The 16,954-nt window shown below is 39.1% G+C and overlaps 1 protein-coding gene across 1 annotated transcript in view; it reads left to right on the top strand.

Annotated features, from left to right (window-relative positions):
- The window catches only part of EIF3E (eukaryotic translation initiation factor 3 subunit E), a 28,551-nt gene extending 18,322 nt beyond the window's left edge, over positions 1 to 10,229 (top strand). The window contains exons 10-13 of the mRNA XM_063131051.1: positions 610 to 719; positions 6,962 to 7,064; positions 9,566 to 9,700; positions 10,061 to 10,229. Of these exons, the coding sequence (XP_062987121.1) occupies positions 610 to 719; positions 6,962 to 7,064; positions 9,566 to 9,700; positions 10,061 to 10,099 (387 nt within the window). The 3' untranslated portion in view covers positions 10,100 to 10,229. The remainder of the gene's footprint in view (positions 1 to 609; positions 720 to 6,961; positions 7,065 to 9,565; positions 9,701 to 10,060) is intronic.
- Positions 10,230 to 16,954: the final 6,725 nt, after the last annotated feature.

Below are 16,954 nucleotides of genomic sequence, written 5' to 3'. Positions count from 1 at the left end.
GCACACAGGGTGATCAAACTTGTTTCCTAATGAAGTAGAGCTGTGATATATGCAGGCAGTCCAAAGCACCCAAACTACTAGATCAATCAGAAAATGCGGTACTTGTACGCCCCCTTTCAAAATGGGGGACTTGAAATTGTGCTCCAAATGGTTAAACTTGCTCCCAGCCTAGGTAGGAAGCTGAAACCTGGTAAGCATATAGCTAAAGAAGTCCTAAAAACCAGAAAAGCCTGGAAAGGGGAATTGTAAAAGATTCCTCCTATAAATGGGAGCCAAGAAGTGGACCTCAAAATGATTACAATGCTTGCAGGCTGTCCAGATGCCTGAAATTGGCACCTACATTATTCAAGGAATTGATCACTACAAGTCTGAAAATGGGATGCTTCTTGCTCCTTACATTCAAAATTTGTGTCATGAAGCTTACCTCCTAATGGAAGCCAGCATTACAGCATGTTGCAAGCCAAGCCCCATATAGAATGCCATGTTGAATCAGACAGTAGTTAAAAGAATGAGGCATGTTTCCAAGTGCTCCTATAATCTTACCATCATTTGTGCTGTTCCCTGCTGTGTTCCTTCATGGTCCAACTATTGCTGTCGGCTGTCTTGCAGGTTCTTGTGAATGACTTCTTTTTGGTGGCATGTCTTGAAGACTTCATTGAGAATGCTCGCCTCTTTATATTTGAGACTTTCTGCCGCATCCACCAGTGCATCAGCATAAAGTAAGAAAACTAGAAGTGTGATAATGACTCTCGTAGTCAGATACATATAAATGGTATGATAAAGTTGCTTCATTCATAGTTGAATTGCCGGGGGGGGGATAACATACTACAAAGTTGAAGTTGTAAGCTATACTTTACAACATTTGAGTGTTAAAGCTATCCTTTTATACGTGTAATAAGCTTATTATTTGATCTAAAATACACTTTGAATGGGAAACAATTCTAGTGGAGGCACATATATGAAATAGCTGCTTTGTAGGGTATATACCTTGAGGATGGTACTCTACTAGTTCATTCTTTGGGTAAATCTTATTTTGTGATGGTAATTACTCTTAACACCAGGCCTGCTGTTGCTCTTACCTCCTCCTCCAGCTACTTAGAACTTCTCCAGTCATTTAGCACTTCTGGCAAATTCAGGAGTAATGCAGGATTAAATGTGATGGAGAAGCATAGAGAGGAGGCGTCAGGCACAATAGCTTTAGATGTGCAAGGATATTTTAATGGGGTTGCATTCAGACACATGTGGGGGCAGAAGAACTGTTCATGTCTTGGTTCATAAAGCTGAAATATGGTCATTTGAACTGGGCTGTTACCGAAACAGTAAATTTTACTCTAAAATGAAAATCAGATTAGCAGTAACAGCAAATATGCATAGACTGTTGTGTTACTCTGGAACAGGAGTAGATGGGGAGATAATAGTACTGTCTCTGCCAGCTTTAATGCTGGAAACAAGAATAACTATTGCCTTCCTTGTTTTGATGTGGTCAGTATCCAATGCTGCCCATCCCCATGCAGGGCTAACTGCTGCTTTCCTTCTGTGTGTGGCCAGACCTGCCGATTACGTTGCACGAGCAGATCCACCGCTTGTGCAATGGAGATTTAGCACTTCCAGGGGAATGCCTCGAAGCAACCAGTGCTTGTAAGAGGAACTCTCTTATGCCAGTTCCACTTGTGTACCTTATTCCGGAAATGAAATTTTCCTCTTATTTTGGGTTGCCCCCAGATAGTCAGTTTGGTATTAAACAACTGCTTTTTTCATATAAGATTCAGATTTGTACCAGGTGTGTCTGCTGAGTTTAACAGCAGTGTACTAGCAAATAGCAATTGGTGACTTGGATATTTTACAGTTCCTTCTTGTGTTCGACCAGTAATGGCTCCTTTCATAGTTCATACAGAATACACAGGATTGGATGGGTGGCCTTCAATGCTGGTTCAGACTAATACAAAATAAATCCTCAAGGTCCCTGGGGGTGACAATCATGGTGAGGCTCCTACACTCATATTAGCTGAGCTGGTTGATGATGAAAATGTACGTGTTTGCTCAAGTGGGACTTTCACACTGTAGGTGTAGGAGATTCTAGTTGAATATTTCTTGAGTTGGGGTCTTGCTCACAGGATAGGTAGCTAGTTATGTCTGCTGATCCAAGAAAATGTAAAGCAGGAAAGTGCAGGCTTACATTAAAATATGCTAAGTGTGTTCTGTGTCAGCTGCATCTTGGATGAGGCTATTATGATTTGCTAGATTTTACCAAAGGGTATTATTCTGGCAGAGCTTTTGAAAACATACTCTACTTGTTTTAAGTGTGTGCTGTCAAAACGTAGACAGTTAAGGAATTGTGTGTGCGGGTGGTTGGGAGGAGAGATTCCCACATTTCTTTAAGTGGTGGCTTTACTAAATACTTTTAGAGCTTTATAAATCTGGAAAAGTCAGAAACCACATTTCCTCAAAGTTTTATCTTTCATCTTTGTTCTTCTAGTCAGCCTCTCTGTGAAAGCCTGAATATGTGAATTCCAAATCTTCTTGCCTTTCAAAAGTTGCCACGTCATGCTGACTTGCTATGATCAAACTAAAAGTGCATTAAGTCCCTGTACGTTCGATCACTTTCTTCAAACAAGAATAGTAACTGATGCTATTAAATGTACAAACATTACTGTTTGGGGGAAGGGACATGAGTGAATCAATGCAGTTCAAAAGAGGAAGGGCATTCGATTTGGAGGTACCAGGTGGGGAGGGGCCTGCCCTAAAAGGACACTTTAATTTGTTTCTTGACATATTTCAGGTCACAAATATTTCAGGCAAAAAGTTATCATGGGGTGCTTTTTTTAGCTTTGTTTCTTTTGTTTGCTAAATTAGATATTTTCTAGTGATTTTCCAATGCAAGCTGATTTTTTTAATGAAAGTGATTCTATGCAAATTAGCCTAATTTGCATAGGGAAAATTTCCAGTTCAAAAATTTCCGGGAGACCCAGATTACTGGCTGGATTGCATGGTCAACTTCCACATGAACAGAATCAAGCTATCCTTGTCCACATACATCCTGTAGTTATCTGGCAAAAACTCTACACAGGATACAGATGAAGCTAGCAGTGGTAGCTACAGTCCCACTAGCACTCTTCCAGGCCATGAGAATTACAGGAATCACTGGCATTCTATCTACGCCCTGCCTAGTCCATACTTTCTCTGCACAATTGTAAGCAGCAAAGGATGGCTCAGACTTGCTTACATGAGGGGAACAGTGCCACGTGAACCAGCAAGAAGGCTTATGAAAAGCTTACAGGATAAAATATCACATACATGAAAACTGAAAAGGGAAACCTATATAGTGAGAAACTGTTCTTATTTGAAGTACCATTAGCCTTTTTTTAAGGAAAGACACTTGCTACTGAGGCCTCTGCTGTTCTTTCCAAATAGAATGTGTTCTTGGAATTTAGAATGGATGTTATATGAAGATGCTTCAGCTGAATTGTAACCTAGAATCAGATTTTCAAAGAGCATTTATTCATAAGACTTTCAGAGGCTAGTACACAGCATCCAATTTCTGCTCAGTTTCCTCAGGTGAAAAACTATCGTTTTGAATCTTTACCTGTCTGTCATGTAGTATGCATATTTATTGCAGGATAATTGTAGTACTAAATGTTATTGATGTTTAATGCCAGGTGCAGTATATGGTGATCGCTAGTCCACACTACACTTGAGCTATTATTTATAAGTTTCTGTGTAGTTGAAATTCTAGTTGAAAATGAAGTCTGCAAATTTAATAACTTGAGGTATGTTATCTTAAGACAGGCAGCCAGAAAATGAAATAGCTGGACTTAAGTTGAAGGTAGGCAGAGATTGCATTAGGGAATGATTAAAATAGAGACTCCAGTGTTGCACATTGGCCAAGTTTCAGATAAAAACACTGGGCAGTACTGAAGGTTGAATAAGGTTTATAATTCTCGAGTGAGTGAAACACCAAAAGAAATGCCAAAAGGTTGTCAGAAAGCCACAGGAAATGCCATCTTCAGAGTGCCTGTTGACAAGACAGCAAATCTTGCTGCTTGCCTCATCCTGTAAAGAACAAGAATTTGTGATACGGCTCTTCATAAAGTGACATCCTTGAAGAGTGATTCATCTGTTGAATCTTCTGTATCGGACTCTCATGTCTCGGGGACAAGCAATCGGATACAGCACATTCAGCCTTCTGTTTAGTGCTTAATTTCTATTTGAGTTAAAATGAAACCTTCCTTGAAACTGTTATTTCCCCAAAAGCCATTCAGCAAATGAAAAATAGCTTAGATGGCCTTTTTATAGTATGTGTGAGTCTACCCTAATGTTGTGGTGAAATTGCCTAGTTACCTAACCAAATCTAATTCTGTTTGGTTTCTGGAATTTATTTCGTCCCTTTATATTATAATCTTTGACCCTTTCCTTCACAAACTTCAGCTATTCTACATCTGAAGGAAAGGAAAGGAAAGGAACCTCTCATGCAAGCACTGAGTCATTACTGACTCTTGGAGGGATGCCAGCTTTCGCGGACGTTTTCTTGGCAGGCCTTATAGCGGGGTGGTTTGCCGTTGCTTTACCTGGCCGTGATTACCTTTCCCCCAGCTAACTGGGTACTCATTTTACCGACCTCGGGAGGATGGAAGGCTGAGTCGACCTGAGCCGGCTGCCTGAAACTAGCTTCCACTGGGATCGAACTCAGGCCGTGGGGAGAGTTTCAGCTGCAGAAACTGCTGCTTTACTGCTCTGCGCCACTCGAGGCTCTATTCTACATCTGACTTGGTTACAAATAGTGTATATAAAAAAAAGTCTCGTGAGCCATACTGGTTCCTAATAGTTGGATTATTGCAGGGGTGGACAGAAGGTAATGGGGAACTACTAGTAGATCTCAGATGATTTGCAGTAGATAAGCAAGGATTTCTGCTTCCCAGTTATTTAACAATAGCATTAACATTTTGAAACCTTCCCTTCCCTAAGTTACATTGCAGAAATGAAGAAAGCTTGAGGTAGCCAGGGATGGATTTTTGTGTGGAATGACTGTCAGCTGTAGTTAGTGCTGGCACTCAAAACAAATCCTTGGACTCAGAATTATTTCGTTCACAGTGTGCCTTTTGCACCAGGCTCCAGTTGGTGGATTGTAGGGTTGAGGTTAAAAAAAAAATTGTGCAAGCCTGAATTCTGCCCACCTTGGATTATTAGACTCTCTAAACAAATCGGGTGAAGTGTTTTGGATGAGTTGGACAGTTTGTTTTTTCTATGAATACCTCTTGATTTCCCCCCGTTCTGTAGTGTAAATAGTATTAAGCACATGAGTCCGCAGCAGATCCTAAAGATACTAGTCAAACATCAGCAAACTGTAATTACAGGCAGTAGTATCTCATTATTAGTATGTCAGCTGTGAACCAGGCCCTCTCATGTTGAATTTAAATGTCTTCTTGGTGCATGTTAGATTGTTTTTTAATCTAGATCAGCTTTCTCCAACATGGTGCTCTCCAGATATGTTGGGCTACAGCTCCCAGAATCCCCAGTCACCATGTGTTGTAGCCCAAGACATCTGGCCAGCATCAGGTTGGAAAAGGCTGATCTAGAATGTTCTTTGGGGCAAAAGAGTGGTGCAAGGTATCTTTGCTTTCTCATGTTTCTTGCTCCTCTTGTTGCTTCTTATTGTTAGAATATCAAGGCTGGGTATTGGCACCTAAAGAGTTAAAAAATGAACTGAATTCTGATCCTGGATCGATCTTTTAAAGCACAATTGGGAACAATGTTGGAACTGTCATATTATTTAGATACTTAGCAGTAGGATAGTGTGTCTCCTCTGAAGAAAAACAAACTGAAGCTAAATCCAGACAAGGTGGAGGTGCTTGCTGTCAAAGGCCATAACCTGGGTTTGGAGGTGTGTCAACCAGGTCTGGATGGGGTTACACTCCCCCTGAAAGACTGTGTTCGCAGCTTGGGGGTGCTTCTGGATCCGTCGCTCTAAATGACAGCCCAGATAGATGTGACAGCCAGGAGTGCCTACTATCAGTTTCCTAGAGTCGGAAGACCTAAAGACGGTAGTGCACGCACTGCACGCTGGTAACTTTGAGGCTCGACTTCTGCAATGCGCTCTACATAGGGCTACCGTTGTGCCTAGTCCGGAATCTTCAACTAGTTCAAAATATGGCAGCCAGGATGGTCACCGGTACAACTAGGGGTGAACACATTACACCAGTTTTAAAATCTCTTCACTGGCTGCCAATTAGCTTCCGATATGAAGTGTTGGTTATCACCTTTAAAGTCCTACATGGTTTGGGTCCAGGCTACCTGCGGGATGGCTTTCTTCCATACAATCTGCCCTGCACACTCAGGTCCTCTGGGAAGAATTTACTCCAGCCAACAAAAACAAGGCTGACAACTATTACCCAGAGGACCTTTTCTTCTGCCACTCCCAATTTGTGGAATGGCTTGCTGGGAGAGATTCGTCAACTTAACAATCTTCCAGAATTTAAGAAAGCCATAAAGACTGATCTCTTCCGGCAGGCCTACCCAGTTGAATTTTAAGATGCCTTTTTTAATAATGTGCTGCTTATAATAATATATTTGTTTTAAATTTTTTAATTAGTTATATTTATTAGATTGTAAGCCTATGCGGCAGGGTCTTGCTATTTACTGTTTTACTCTGTACAGCACCATGTACATTGATGGTGCTATATAAATAATAATAATAATAATAATAATAATAATAATAATAATAATAATGATAATAATAATAATAATAATAATAATAATAATAATAATAATGTATTTTATGGTGTTTTCATTTGTGTTGTACCTCGCCTTGATCCAGAGGGAGAGGCGGGTAACAAATAATTTATTATTATTATTATTATTATTATTTTCAACTTTGGCAGGTACAGATGTGCAAACATCAAGGCCAGACCACATATTTTATTAAATGTCTTATTTCTTTTTTTCCATCCCCCCACCTTCACCCCAGTATGTTGGCAGATAAGTTAAATATGACCCCTGAAGAAGCTGAAAGATGGATTGTGAATTTAATCCGGAATGCAAGGCTGGATGCCAAGATAGATTCAAAATTGGTAAGTTCCACATCACTTTATTATAGCATCATCTTCTGTTAAGGGAATCTCCTAAAACTCATTTCTGGCTATTAAAATGTACCATCCCAAGCTGCATACGGAGTAGATGGCTTCAAATGATTCAAGCAATATTATATAATACTTAAGCAATTTTTTTAGAATCATCAGTAATCCTTAGATATTTAAAAAAGATACACAAGTATTGTTATCCCATATTGCGAATATACTGTAGGCTGAGATATAGGGGGATACCTAAGGCCACCTAGTAAATTCATTCTTGAAGCAAGATTGGAACCATGGATCTGGCGAATAAGTTATGGCTCTAACAGTATGCCACACCAACTTTTGAGCACGTGAACCAGGACTTAATACAAAATATTGCAGCATACTACTGAAAATGAGGTTCTTTAAATGTCTCAGTGGGCAGTTAGGACGATGTACCTAGAGATGACCAGAGTCTATTCACGAGTGCAATACATTTGTAAGATGTGTTTTTACAAAGTTTATTTTATAGCAGATAAACAGGGAATCGGGTTTATGAAATAAATCTTCCCTCTCTCTCTCTCTCCCTCCGCACCTCCATTCATAACTAAAATTTAGTTCTTTATCAATGGATGGTAGGGTAGGAAGGGTAAGTTCATTGCACCACTTTACTGCCCAGAAACAGCTTCCTTTTGCCTTGGGGCAACTAACCAATGCTTGAGGGATCATGGGAGATGTAAGTCATAACATCTGGAGTTTTGCAAATTGCTTGTCCCTATTATACATGATCAAGGCCCAAAGTGTGGGTTGGGCTGTCACTGAGATTACTGAAAGGAAAAAGTGAGGTTCCACATTAGACATGTAAAATTTCCAGAAATTTTGAAGCCATGGGAATAAAACTGGGTTTTTTCCAGGGGGTTTTGGGGAAAAACGGAAATTTTCAGAAAAATTGAAATAATGCAATGTTAAGCACTTTTACTGATTGAAAGTCATTTTGTTACTTTAGTAACAAGAAATGTAATTATGTCCAAGTTGGTTTGGCATAAAATTATTCAGTATATTAAAAGTACAGTGTATTCAAACGATTATTACAAATTTAATTTACTATTTTACTTCTTTTACTTTTTTGGGGTAACAAATGGAGCTACAAGCTCCTTGAACTGTTAGGAACACCTGAACTGTAAGGAACCTCTTTGGTTCTGCCAGTTTATGAGGAGCAGGCAAAAAAATCAATTTAAAAAAACAACAACAGAAGAAACCACCAACATTAGTAACAAAGAAAATTATTTATGTTTCTGCTAGTCCTCCAGTGTCAAGACATAAAGCACCCATTCCCAGAAAAAGAACTGAGAAAAAAAGGGGAACCAAGATTCAATGAATCTGTATGAAATTTAATCAGACTCATTTTCTGACCTATAGCTATCGCTATTAGTTTCAGTCTCTGCTTCCATGGAAGTGCCCCCTAGAGGCAGAAATGCATCTTGCTCTTGCATTTGAGAGTTGTAGTCTCAGTTTGCAACCCAGGACTTGCTTGTCCTTGGTGCACAGACATTGTAATAATCTGATACTGTACAGTTCTTAGAAATCATTTTGAGAAGTAAATATCTGAATACGTTGTCTTAAATATTTTATTCATCATGATAAAATAAAACATCCTGTAATCTGTTTTTTCTTCATTTTTTTTCAATTTTTCCAATTTTTTGGAAAAAACAAAAAAGTCTTCGGGGGGAAGGAAAATGGGGGGAAAAAAGTTTTTCCCCAATTTTTTCTGGATTTTTTCCAGGCCTACACATCTCTATTTCAAATTCCTCACTACCGTAAGTCCTTTTAACTCAGGTTGGACTTGAAATGGTGAGCACTGGTGGTGAGGTGAACTGCTGCAACAGAAGATTGTGGAGGGCCGCATGAAGGCCCTCTGAGTTTAAGTTGCGATCATAGAAGATCAAGAGTGTGATACAGAAGTCTATGTAGAATGGCTTCAGTTCAGCATTTTTCTAGTAGCACTTTTTCACTAACAAATCCCCTTTATGTTAGACTTGCTGGGGTTCAAGTTTCATGATAGATTAGTCTGTCAACTGTGGAAAGTTCTGTTATCTGTATGCAGTTTTCAGTGTGCGTGCCACCTGGCAGCTCTTGCCCCAAATTGAGTGTTAAATTTGTGGCTGGATTGAGATGCAGTTTTGGAATTCGTTGAGGGAAAGCTACTGATAAATGCTAGACTGTGTACACACTAAGTATAGAATGGCAGAGGGGCTTAGACTTCACAGTGTTGGATAAGCATTAAGTTAATGGAGATTTACAGTCAGCCCTATTCAGCGCTGACACATAGATGAAAGGAATAATGTCTCGATTGTCTTACATGTGCAGGTTACAGACCTTTCTGCCCCTAGAGGGCACATAAAATCCTGTAAATTCTACCTATAAATATAAAACAAACATGTACCAGTCTTGATTGCAAACTGTATCCAGTGTAGAACCAGTTTCTGAGGGAAGGTGATTTTTCCCCTTTTATTTCTTAGGGTCATGTTGTTATGGGGAACAATGCAGTATCACCTTATCAGCAAGTGATCGAAAAGACCAAAAGCTTGTCTTTCCGGAGTCAGATGTTGGCTATGAATATTGAGAAAAAATTGAACCAGGGCAGTAGAGCTGAGGTATGTACAAATTGTCCTGCCAATATGTTGTCAATGCAAGTAGAAGTCTCCAAAATGGAAGTCTCTTGGATGGTTTAATATATCAAGTGTGTGTCTAATTATAGCATTTATATCTGTTTACTTATCTCAAGGGTTGGAGTATATTAGGGGGATATAGGTTTTATAGTCAAGTATCTTTTTTAAAAAATAAAGTTAACTCATATACACATAGCTAAACATCTCCACAGCTGTGTTTATTACTCTGACCAAAAGTAACTGTACAAATGTTTTTCATGTAATATCTGCTTTTAAAGCCTTATTAGCTTGGAGTACACAATACTTTGCATCCTGACTTTCAAATTTGCTCTTTTTTTTTAAAAGGCACCTAACTGGGCTACTCAAGACTCTGGCTTCTACTGAAATACTTCTAGGGAAGAAAGACAACTTCCATTTGATAAGAACTTCAATTATGTATTGTTCTGAAGCAGTGGTTATTATGTGAACTTTGCAGCACATGATGATTTGAATAAAATTGGCTACTTTTAATTGACTGGTTGTCTATCTTTAATTGCATTTGTTAAAGGCTTTTGTTCAAGGCAGCACAGTTAGCAAATTCTTGAAAGCTTTGAAAATCTAATTTAAAGTTTAAAAAGGTTGATTAAACTAAACTACAATTGCTAAAAGCCTCTAAATTCTAAGTCTCCGGTAGAGATTATTTTCATAAAAAATCAAAACCTGCCAAGTGTGAACACTGATCTAGATTCATACTTCATGCTGTTTGGACTGTGGATGTGAACACTAAACTTCAAAATGATATCCATTATTTGGACATCCCTTGTACAGAAATGCATCTGCTGCCCTTTTGTGATTTTTTTCCATAAAGAAACCAGTAGTAAACATTGAACGTATTGTAATTATGTCACAAGAACTTCACTGCCCCAAGTTGAAAAAGTATTCAACATAATATTGCCATTATAGGAGTGCCTGCTTTTAGATTATTGTGTGCAGATATTTTCACCATATCTTGAAAAGGAAGATAAAAAAAATCAGGGGAATAGAATGATGAGCTATCAGTTTTTAGTATAAAAAATAATAGGGTAAAATCAAGGGATGTGAAGAATGCAGATGGATAAATCATAGAATAGTAGAGTTGGAAGGCGCCTACAAGGCCATCGAGAGTCCAACCCCCTGCTCAATGCAGGAATCCACCCTAAAGCATCCCTGACGTTCAGGAAAGTACTATACAATAAATAACTTGTGAAACACTTTATGCATGCTTATAGTTACTTCTACAGAAATGCGAGTTGTCTGCAAAGCATATAAGGATAAATGGAGGATACATCTGTCAATAACTAATAGATATGAGAAATTTCAGCCTTCATTTTTGACAGCATGGTGCCCCAAACTACCTTATGCTTGGCACTAACAATACTGAAGTTATTGGCAGAGCATTACGTTTTGCATTCAGAGTCCCAAGTTCAGTCCCGCCTGGTTTGAGTTAAAAGAAATTTGTATAGCAGGATTAGACAAGACCTCCACCAGACAATTTAGGAGTAAACAGTATTGGTTTTGATGGGCCAGTCACATGACTCTGTTTAAGGTAATCCTATTCAAACAGATAGATACTTCATAGCTTGTTTACAGACTTGACTGGCTACTGTCAGGCAGTAAGTATATGCCAAGTACTGGCATACTGGCTTCTATTCTAATTCATTGTGGAGATGGTGCTTGTACATGGTGGAACCAGAGCAGTTCCTGCATTTTTAAACTGAAATCTGCACAATTTCTATATATGCCTATTTAAGAATATAAGAAGAGCCATGCTGGATCAGACCAAGGGTCCATCTAGTCCAGCACTCTGTTCACACATTGGCCAACCAGCTGTCGACCAGGGACCCATGAGCAGGACATGATGATGATGCAACATCACTATCCCCAGCAACTGGTGTATATCGGCTTACTGCCTCTGATACTGGAGGTAGCACATAGCCATCTGGACTATTAGCCATTAATAGCCTTCACCTCCAGGAATTTATCCAACCTCCTTTAAAAGCCATCCAAATTGGTGAACATCACTATATCTTGTGAAAGTGAATTCCATAATTTAAACTACGTGCTGTGTGAAGAAGTACTTCCTTTTATCTTTCTTGAATCTCCCCACCAATCAGCTTCATGGGATAACCCCGGGTTCTAGTATTATGAGAAAGGAAGAAAAAAGTCTCCCTATCTACATTCTCCATGCTGTGCATAAATTTGTTTACCTCTATCATGTCTCCCCATAGCCTCCTTTCTTCCAAGCTAAACAAACCCAGTTGTTGAAACCTTCCCTCATAGGGCAGATGCTCCAACCCCTGGATCATTTTAGTTGCCTTTTTTGCCCTTTTTCCAGGTCTATAATATTTTTTACTAGGTGTGACCAGAACTGTACAAAGTATTCTAAGTGGTCACACCATGGATTTTTATATAGGCGATAATGATCCTGACAGTTTTATTCTTAGTTCCTTTTCTAATAATGCTTACCATGGAGTTTGCCTTGTGTACAGCGACTGCATACTAGGTTGACATTTTTATTGAGCAGTCACCACCAGCTCAGATCCTATCAAGTTATACTTGAAGTTGAGATTTTTTTGCCCTAATGTGCATCGCTTTACATTTGTTTACATTGAACATCTGCCATTTGGGTGCCCACTCTCCCACTTTGGAGAGATCCTCATCCCTTTTTGTTGTAACCACCTTCAATGTTTTGTGTCATCAGCAAACTCGGCTACTTCACTGCTCACTCCTAATTCCAGATCATTTATGAACAAGTTGAAAAGCATTGGTCTTAATACAGATCCCTGTGAGACTCCGCTATTTACTTTCCTCCATTAGAAGAATTTACCATTTATTCCTACTCTCTGCTTTCTGTCCTTTAACAAGTTATTGATTCATAACTGCTAAGTTTGTTCAGGAGTCTGGTGAGGGACAGGCATTAAGCTAACTGGCCTATATTTTCCTGGATCCCTTTTTAAAAATTGGTGTTACATTGGCCATCTTCTAGTTCTCGGGTACAGAGCCTGAGCTTAGGGACATGTTGCATATTTTAGTTAGAAGAGCAGCAATTTCATATTTGAGTTCTTTGAGAACTTTGGGATGGATACCATCTGGGCCTGGTGATTTATTTGCTTCTAATTTGTCAATAAGGTTGAGAACTTGATCTTTTGTCACCACTGTTTGCCTCAGTTCTTCAAACTACCTTCCTGAAAACATCAGTTCAGGAACAGGTACCTGTCCTGTATCTTCTGCTCTGAACACCGATGCAAAGAATTCATTCAGCTTCTCTGCAGTCTCCCTGTCCTCCATTAGTACTCCCTTAACTCCATTATCATCCAATGGTCCAATTGCTTCCCTAGCTGGCTTCCTGCTTCTAATATATTTAAAGATTTTTTTATTGTTATCCTTGATAATGTTAGTGATACACTTGTCAAAAAGCATTTTTGCAGATCTTATTGTCTGCTTGCATCGTCTTTGTGCAAACCTATGCTCTTTTATTTTCCTCACTTGGGCAAGACTTCCATTTTCTGAAGGAAGCCCTCTTTTCTATAATAGCTTCTTTAACACTGCTTGTTAACCATGCAGTTAACAGACCTCTTGGATTTGGTGCTACCTTTCCTAAAATGTGGTATACATTTTTAGTTGAGCTGCTGTTATTGTGGTTTTGAGTAACCTCCATGCATATTTTGGAGTGATTTAACTCTCTTGATTTGCAGATGAAGAATTATGGAGCAGACATCCTGTCCACCATTGTGGATAACTTTAAAAAGCAATGATTCACAAGTTTGCAACTCACTTGCATTTCTTAAATAGGTATGTAAGTAACTTAGTTTTGTCATAAAATCCTATGGATAGAAATGTTGCAGTATTCTCATTTAGAAAAAATGGTCAGATCCTGAAATATATTTATAGATAGACCTGGAAACAAGGCACTGTAGGGTCTTGATTTCCTGTTCCTAATATTTTTGCCATCATACTCTAGATCTACTCTACTGTTCCATCCATAGTAGATACCTTTTAGCCAGCTAGACTAGTTTATGCACTCAGGTTAAAACTAAATTCTGAACTAACTCTAAATGCTTTAACATGTGCAAAAATCCAATGGCAGAGAACATGGGTGTAATTAAAGATCAAAAAGATGTAATTTAATGTATAAGCATGCATACAGGCACACACACTTCATAGAACTGGTACCTGATGGATACTGGATGTTTATATTCATGCAACAAGAACATCAAGCTTTCAACTGGAGGGAGTTGAAACTAACTTGCTCAGGTTATGAATACAAACACTTCAAGTATTAAAACTTTAATTCTCCAGTTGGGACTCAAAGAAAATTAATTTTAAAGAAGAGTTTAAAAGTGATTTATTTATTTTTAGCTTCGGTGCAGCTGTAGGTCTGGTGCAAACATTTTTTATTATCCCTTGGAGAGTCACAGGCACATTGCTTGGAAGGTATGGTCTGTCCTATGCTTTACATCTACGGCTGCTTCTGACCCCTTCCTCTGAAGAAAAGCACCTGGGAAATCTGGATACCAGGGCAAAAAGTCGCCCATCATATCCCTAATAACTTTGCATTTTAAGTGCTGTAAATTGCTTTGGGAGCATAAATAAATAGAAACAGATGCACGTCTAAATGGTTTGCTGTAACCGCCTAATGTATGAGGCCATCCCATTATTTCCATTATCTACCTTTCCTTTCTGGAGCGTCACCACACATCTGCTTACCGTTGCTTCTCTGCCTGCATGTTTGTCTTTTGAAAGAGAAAGTAAACATAAACTTGGTCCATTCAGTGGGTCGTTTTGATGGCAATGCTTCTCCTGCACACAGCAGGAGATAGCAGCAACTTCCGTCTTTAAAATAAGTCCAACTTACTGGGGTGTTTTTTGTGGCGCAAAAAAGGCTGGAAGGGTAATGAGAGGGACCCACAAAAATCCGTGAATGCCCAGTAACAAGCGTGAAATAAAACCCTCGTCTGATGGAGCTCCTCGAGTTGTGTAATGGAAAGGAACGTTATTCCTGGTCTAAAAAGGAAAGTAAGAGCTCATTCCAACAGCTTCTTTGCATGTAATATGAGCTGTTAACTTCTTTGTGGTGGGGATCATTACAAAATGGGGCCCATCAAGGATCTGAATTGGGACTGCTCCTTTCTAAATTGTTCATAAATGATCTGTAATTAGGAGTGGGCAGTGAATTGGTCACATTTGCAGATGATTTTCAAACTATTTAGGATGGTAAAAACCCAAGAGCGACTGAAGAACTCCAAAAGGATCTCATCAAAGTAGTAAATGTGGTTCCATGAAAGAGCAAAGTGATGCATTTTAGGGCAAAAACTTAACCTTTATGTACACACCACTGGGTTCCGAGCTGGCAGTGACTGACCAGGAAAAAAAAATCTGGAGATTAGGATGGATAACTCAATGATAACCCTGACCCAATGTGTGACAGCTGTGAAAAAGACAAGTTCTGTGCCAAGTAAAGGGATTGAAAATAAAAAAACACCAGTAGCATATCAATGTCCTAAATTGTGTATTTGAGATATAGTATACAGTAATTTTTGTCCAGTTTCAAAAAGGATATTTCAGGTTTCATGTTGAATAGGTTTCCATCTCAATGTTTGAATAAAACTTAGAATTCAATGAAAGTATAATGTAAGAACACTACAACTTGCCAAAAAAACCAAAAAAAAACCCCACAAAACACCCATCAACTTTAAACGGTACATTAAATCATAAAATCTGGTCAGGTGGCAAGCTGGCACACCTAGTCCTGGTAAACTGGAAGGGAGCCCATATTCAGTGTAATAATATACGATGGGTGTACTCCAAAGAAGGAACATGTAGATGTAGGAGAGAACATTGCTGGCAGATAAGCCACTTTGAGTTGTTTTTAAAGTAGCATGATTCTTTGGGAGTACGAGCTGCTACAGTGAAACACGCTATACTCTGGCCATGTCTGTGGGCCCAGATGTCCATTATATAGAACTAGGCCCATTATATAAACTCCAAAATAAGTAAGACACCTACTCAGCTTGCATAATAGTCACATCACTGCTTGATAATAGTCAACAAAAGTGCTCTTGTGTAATAATTTACAGGGTTGTGTTTTTTTTAAATGGAGATTAAACTGGAATGCTGCTTGTAAATACGGAGAAGCTGCCAACATATTTCCCCTATCAAAAAACTGCTCATTTCTAGAAGAAGAAAAATTCTGGCCCCTGTAATGCTGATCTTTTTAAAAAGAGGTTTACGTTATTTCATGTTAATAAAAGATGCAAAACACTTCTAAGAGAGGATAGTTCTTTTTTTGATCCTCTGTCAGGTGCAAATTAACAAGAGGGAAGCGCTACACCACTTCCTCTCTCTTTTGTTTTGTTTTGTTTTTTTGGAGTCGCCGTCAATGACAAGTGGAGTGTTCGCTGTGTGAACGGCTTTGAGGCCTCAAAGGGACTTCCTTTTGTATGATGCATAAGAAAGACAGGCTATGCAAAACTCACTGATTCATTTGCCATGTAATAATCCATGAATGAAATGCATTATGCATTTTAATGCCTTTAAAATTTCACTTCCGCCATTTAAAATGCTGTGGGGTCTTAGTATTTGTTCATTTTATGAGCTTGTGGCTGAGCATGCAGGCATTCTAAGAAGAAAGTGCGAAGTATCCAGCCCTTAGACTCAGCCCTTCTGCTACAGCCAGAGTCTGAACCTCGGCTTCTTACTGGGCCTTCCAGTGGCTCCCTGCTGCAGATCTTTGATCTCCTTTTGCACCACAATAAATGCATAGCCACTGAGTATTTCCTTCACATAGAACAGAGTAGCTGATTTGCCTGCAGCAAATAAATAAAGCTCTGGGGCAGCTTGATTTCTTTGATGATATCGTAGAAAGTTAATAGCCTTGTTCACACATAACAACAACCCAGGGTATGGGTTGACTATGGGTTGTCTTTAAATTGTGGATGATTGTTGAGTCACGGGTTCTCGTTGGCTGAGTTTGGATGACACGCTAATCAACGGTTGTTTCCCATTCTGTTCCTTTTACCCCAACCCACCCCAGTTGATTAACATGTCATCCAAACTCAGCCATTATGTGTGAACCCGGCACTATGGTTTAACTATGGGTTGTTAACAATGAACAACTTAGGAAGAAGACCCATAGTTTGTTGTTGGGTTGTGAACTCTGGGTTGTTTATTGTTGACCCATATTTAATCCTTAGTGCAGGGGTTGCAAGTAACAACAACCCA

Source organism: Elgaria multicarinata, chromosome 7, assembly GCF_023053635.1.
Source record: "Elgaria multicarinata webbii isolate HBS135686 ecotype San Diego chromosome 7, rElgMul1.1.pri, whole genome shotgun sequence".
In the NCBI taxonomy this organism is placed as follows: Eukaryota; Metazoa; Chordata; class Lepidosauria; order Squamata; family Anguidae; genus Elgaria; species Elgaria multicarinata.
The sequence above is the reverse complement of the archived record's forward strand: the minus strand, read 5'-3'. Positions and strand labels throughout refer to the sequence as shown.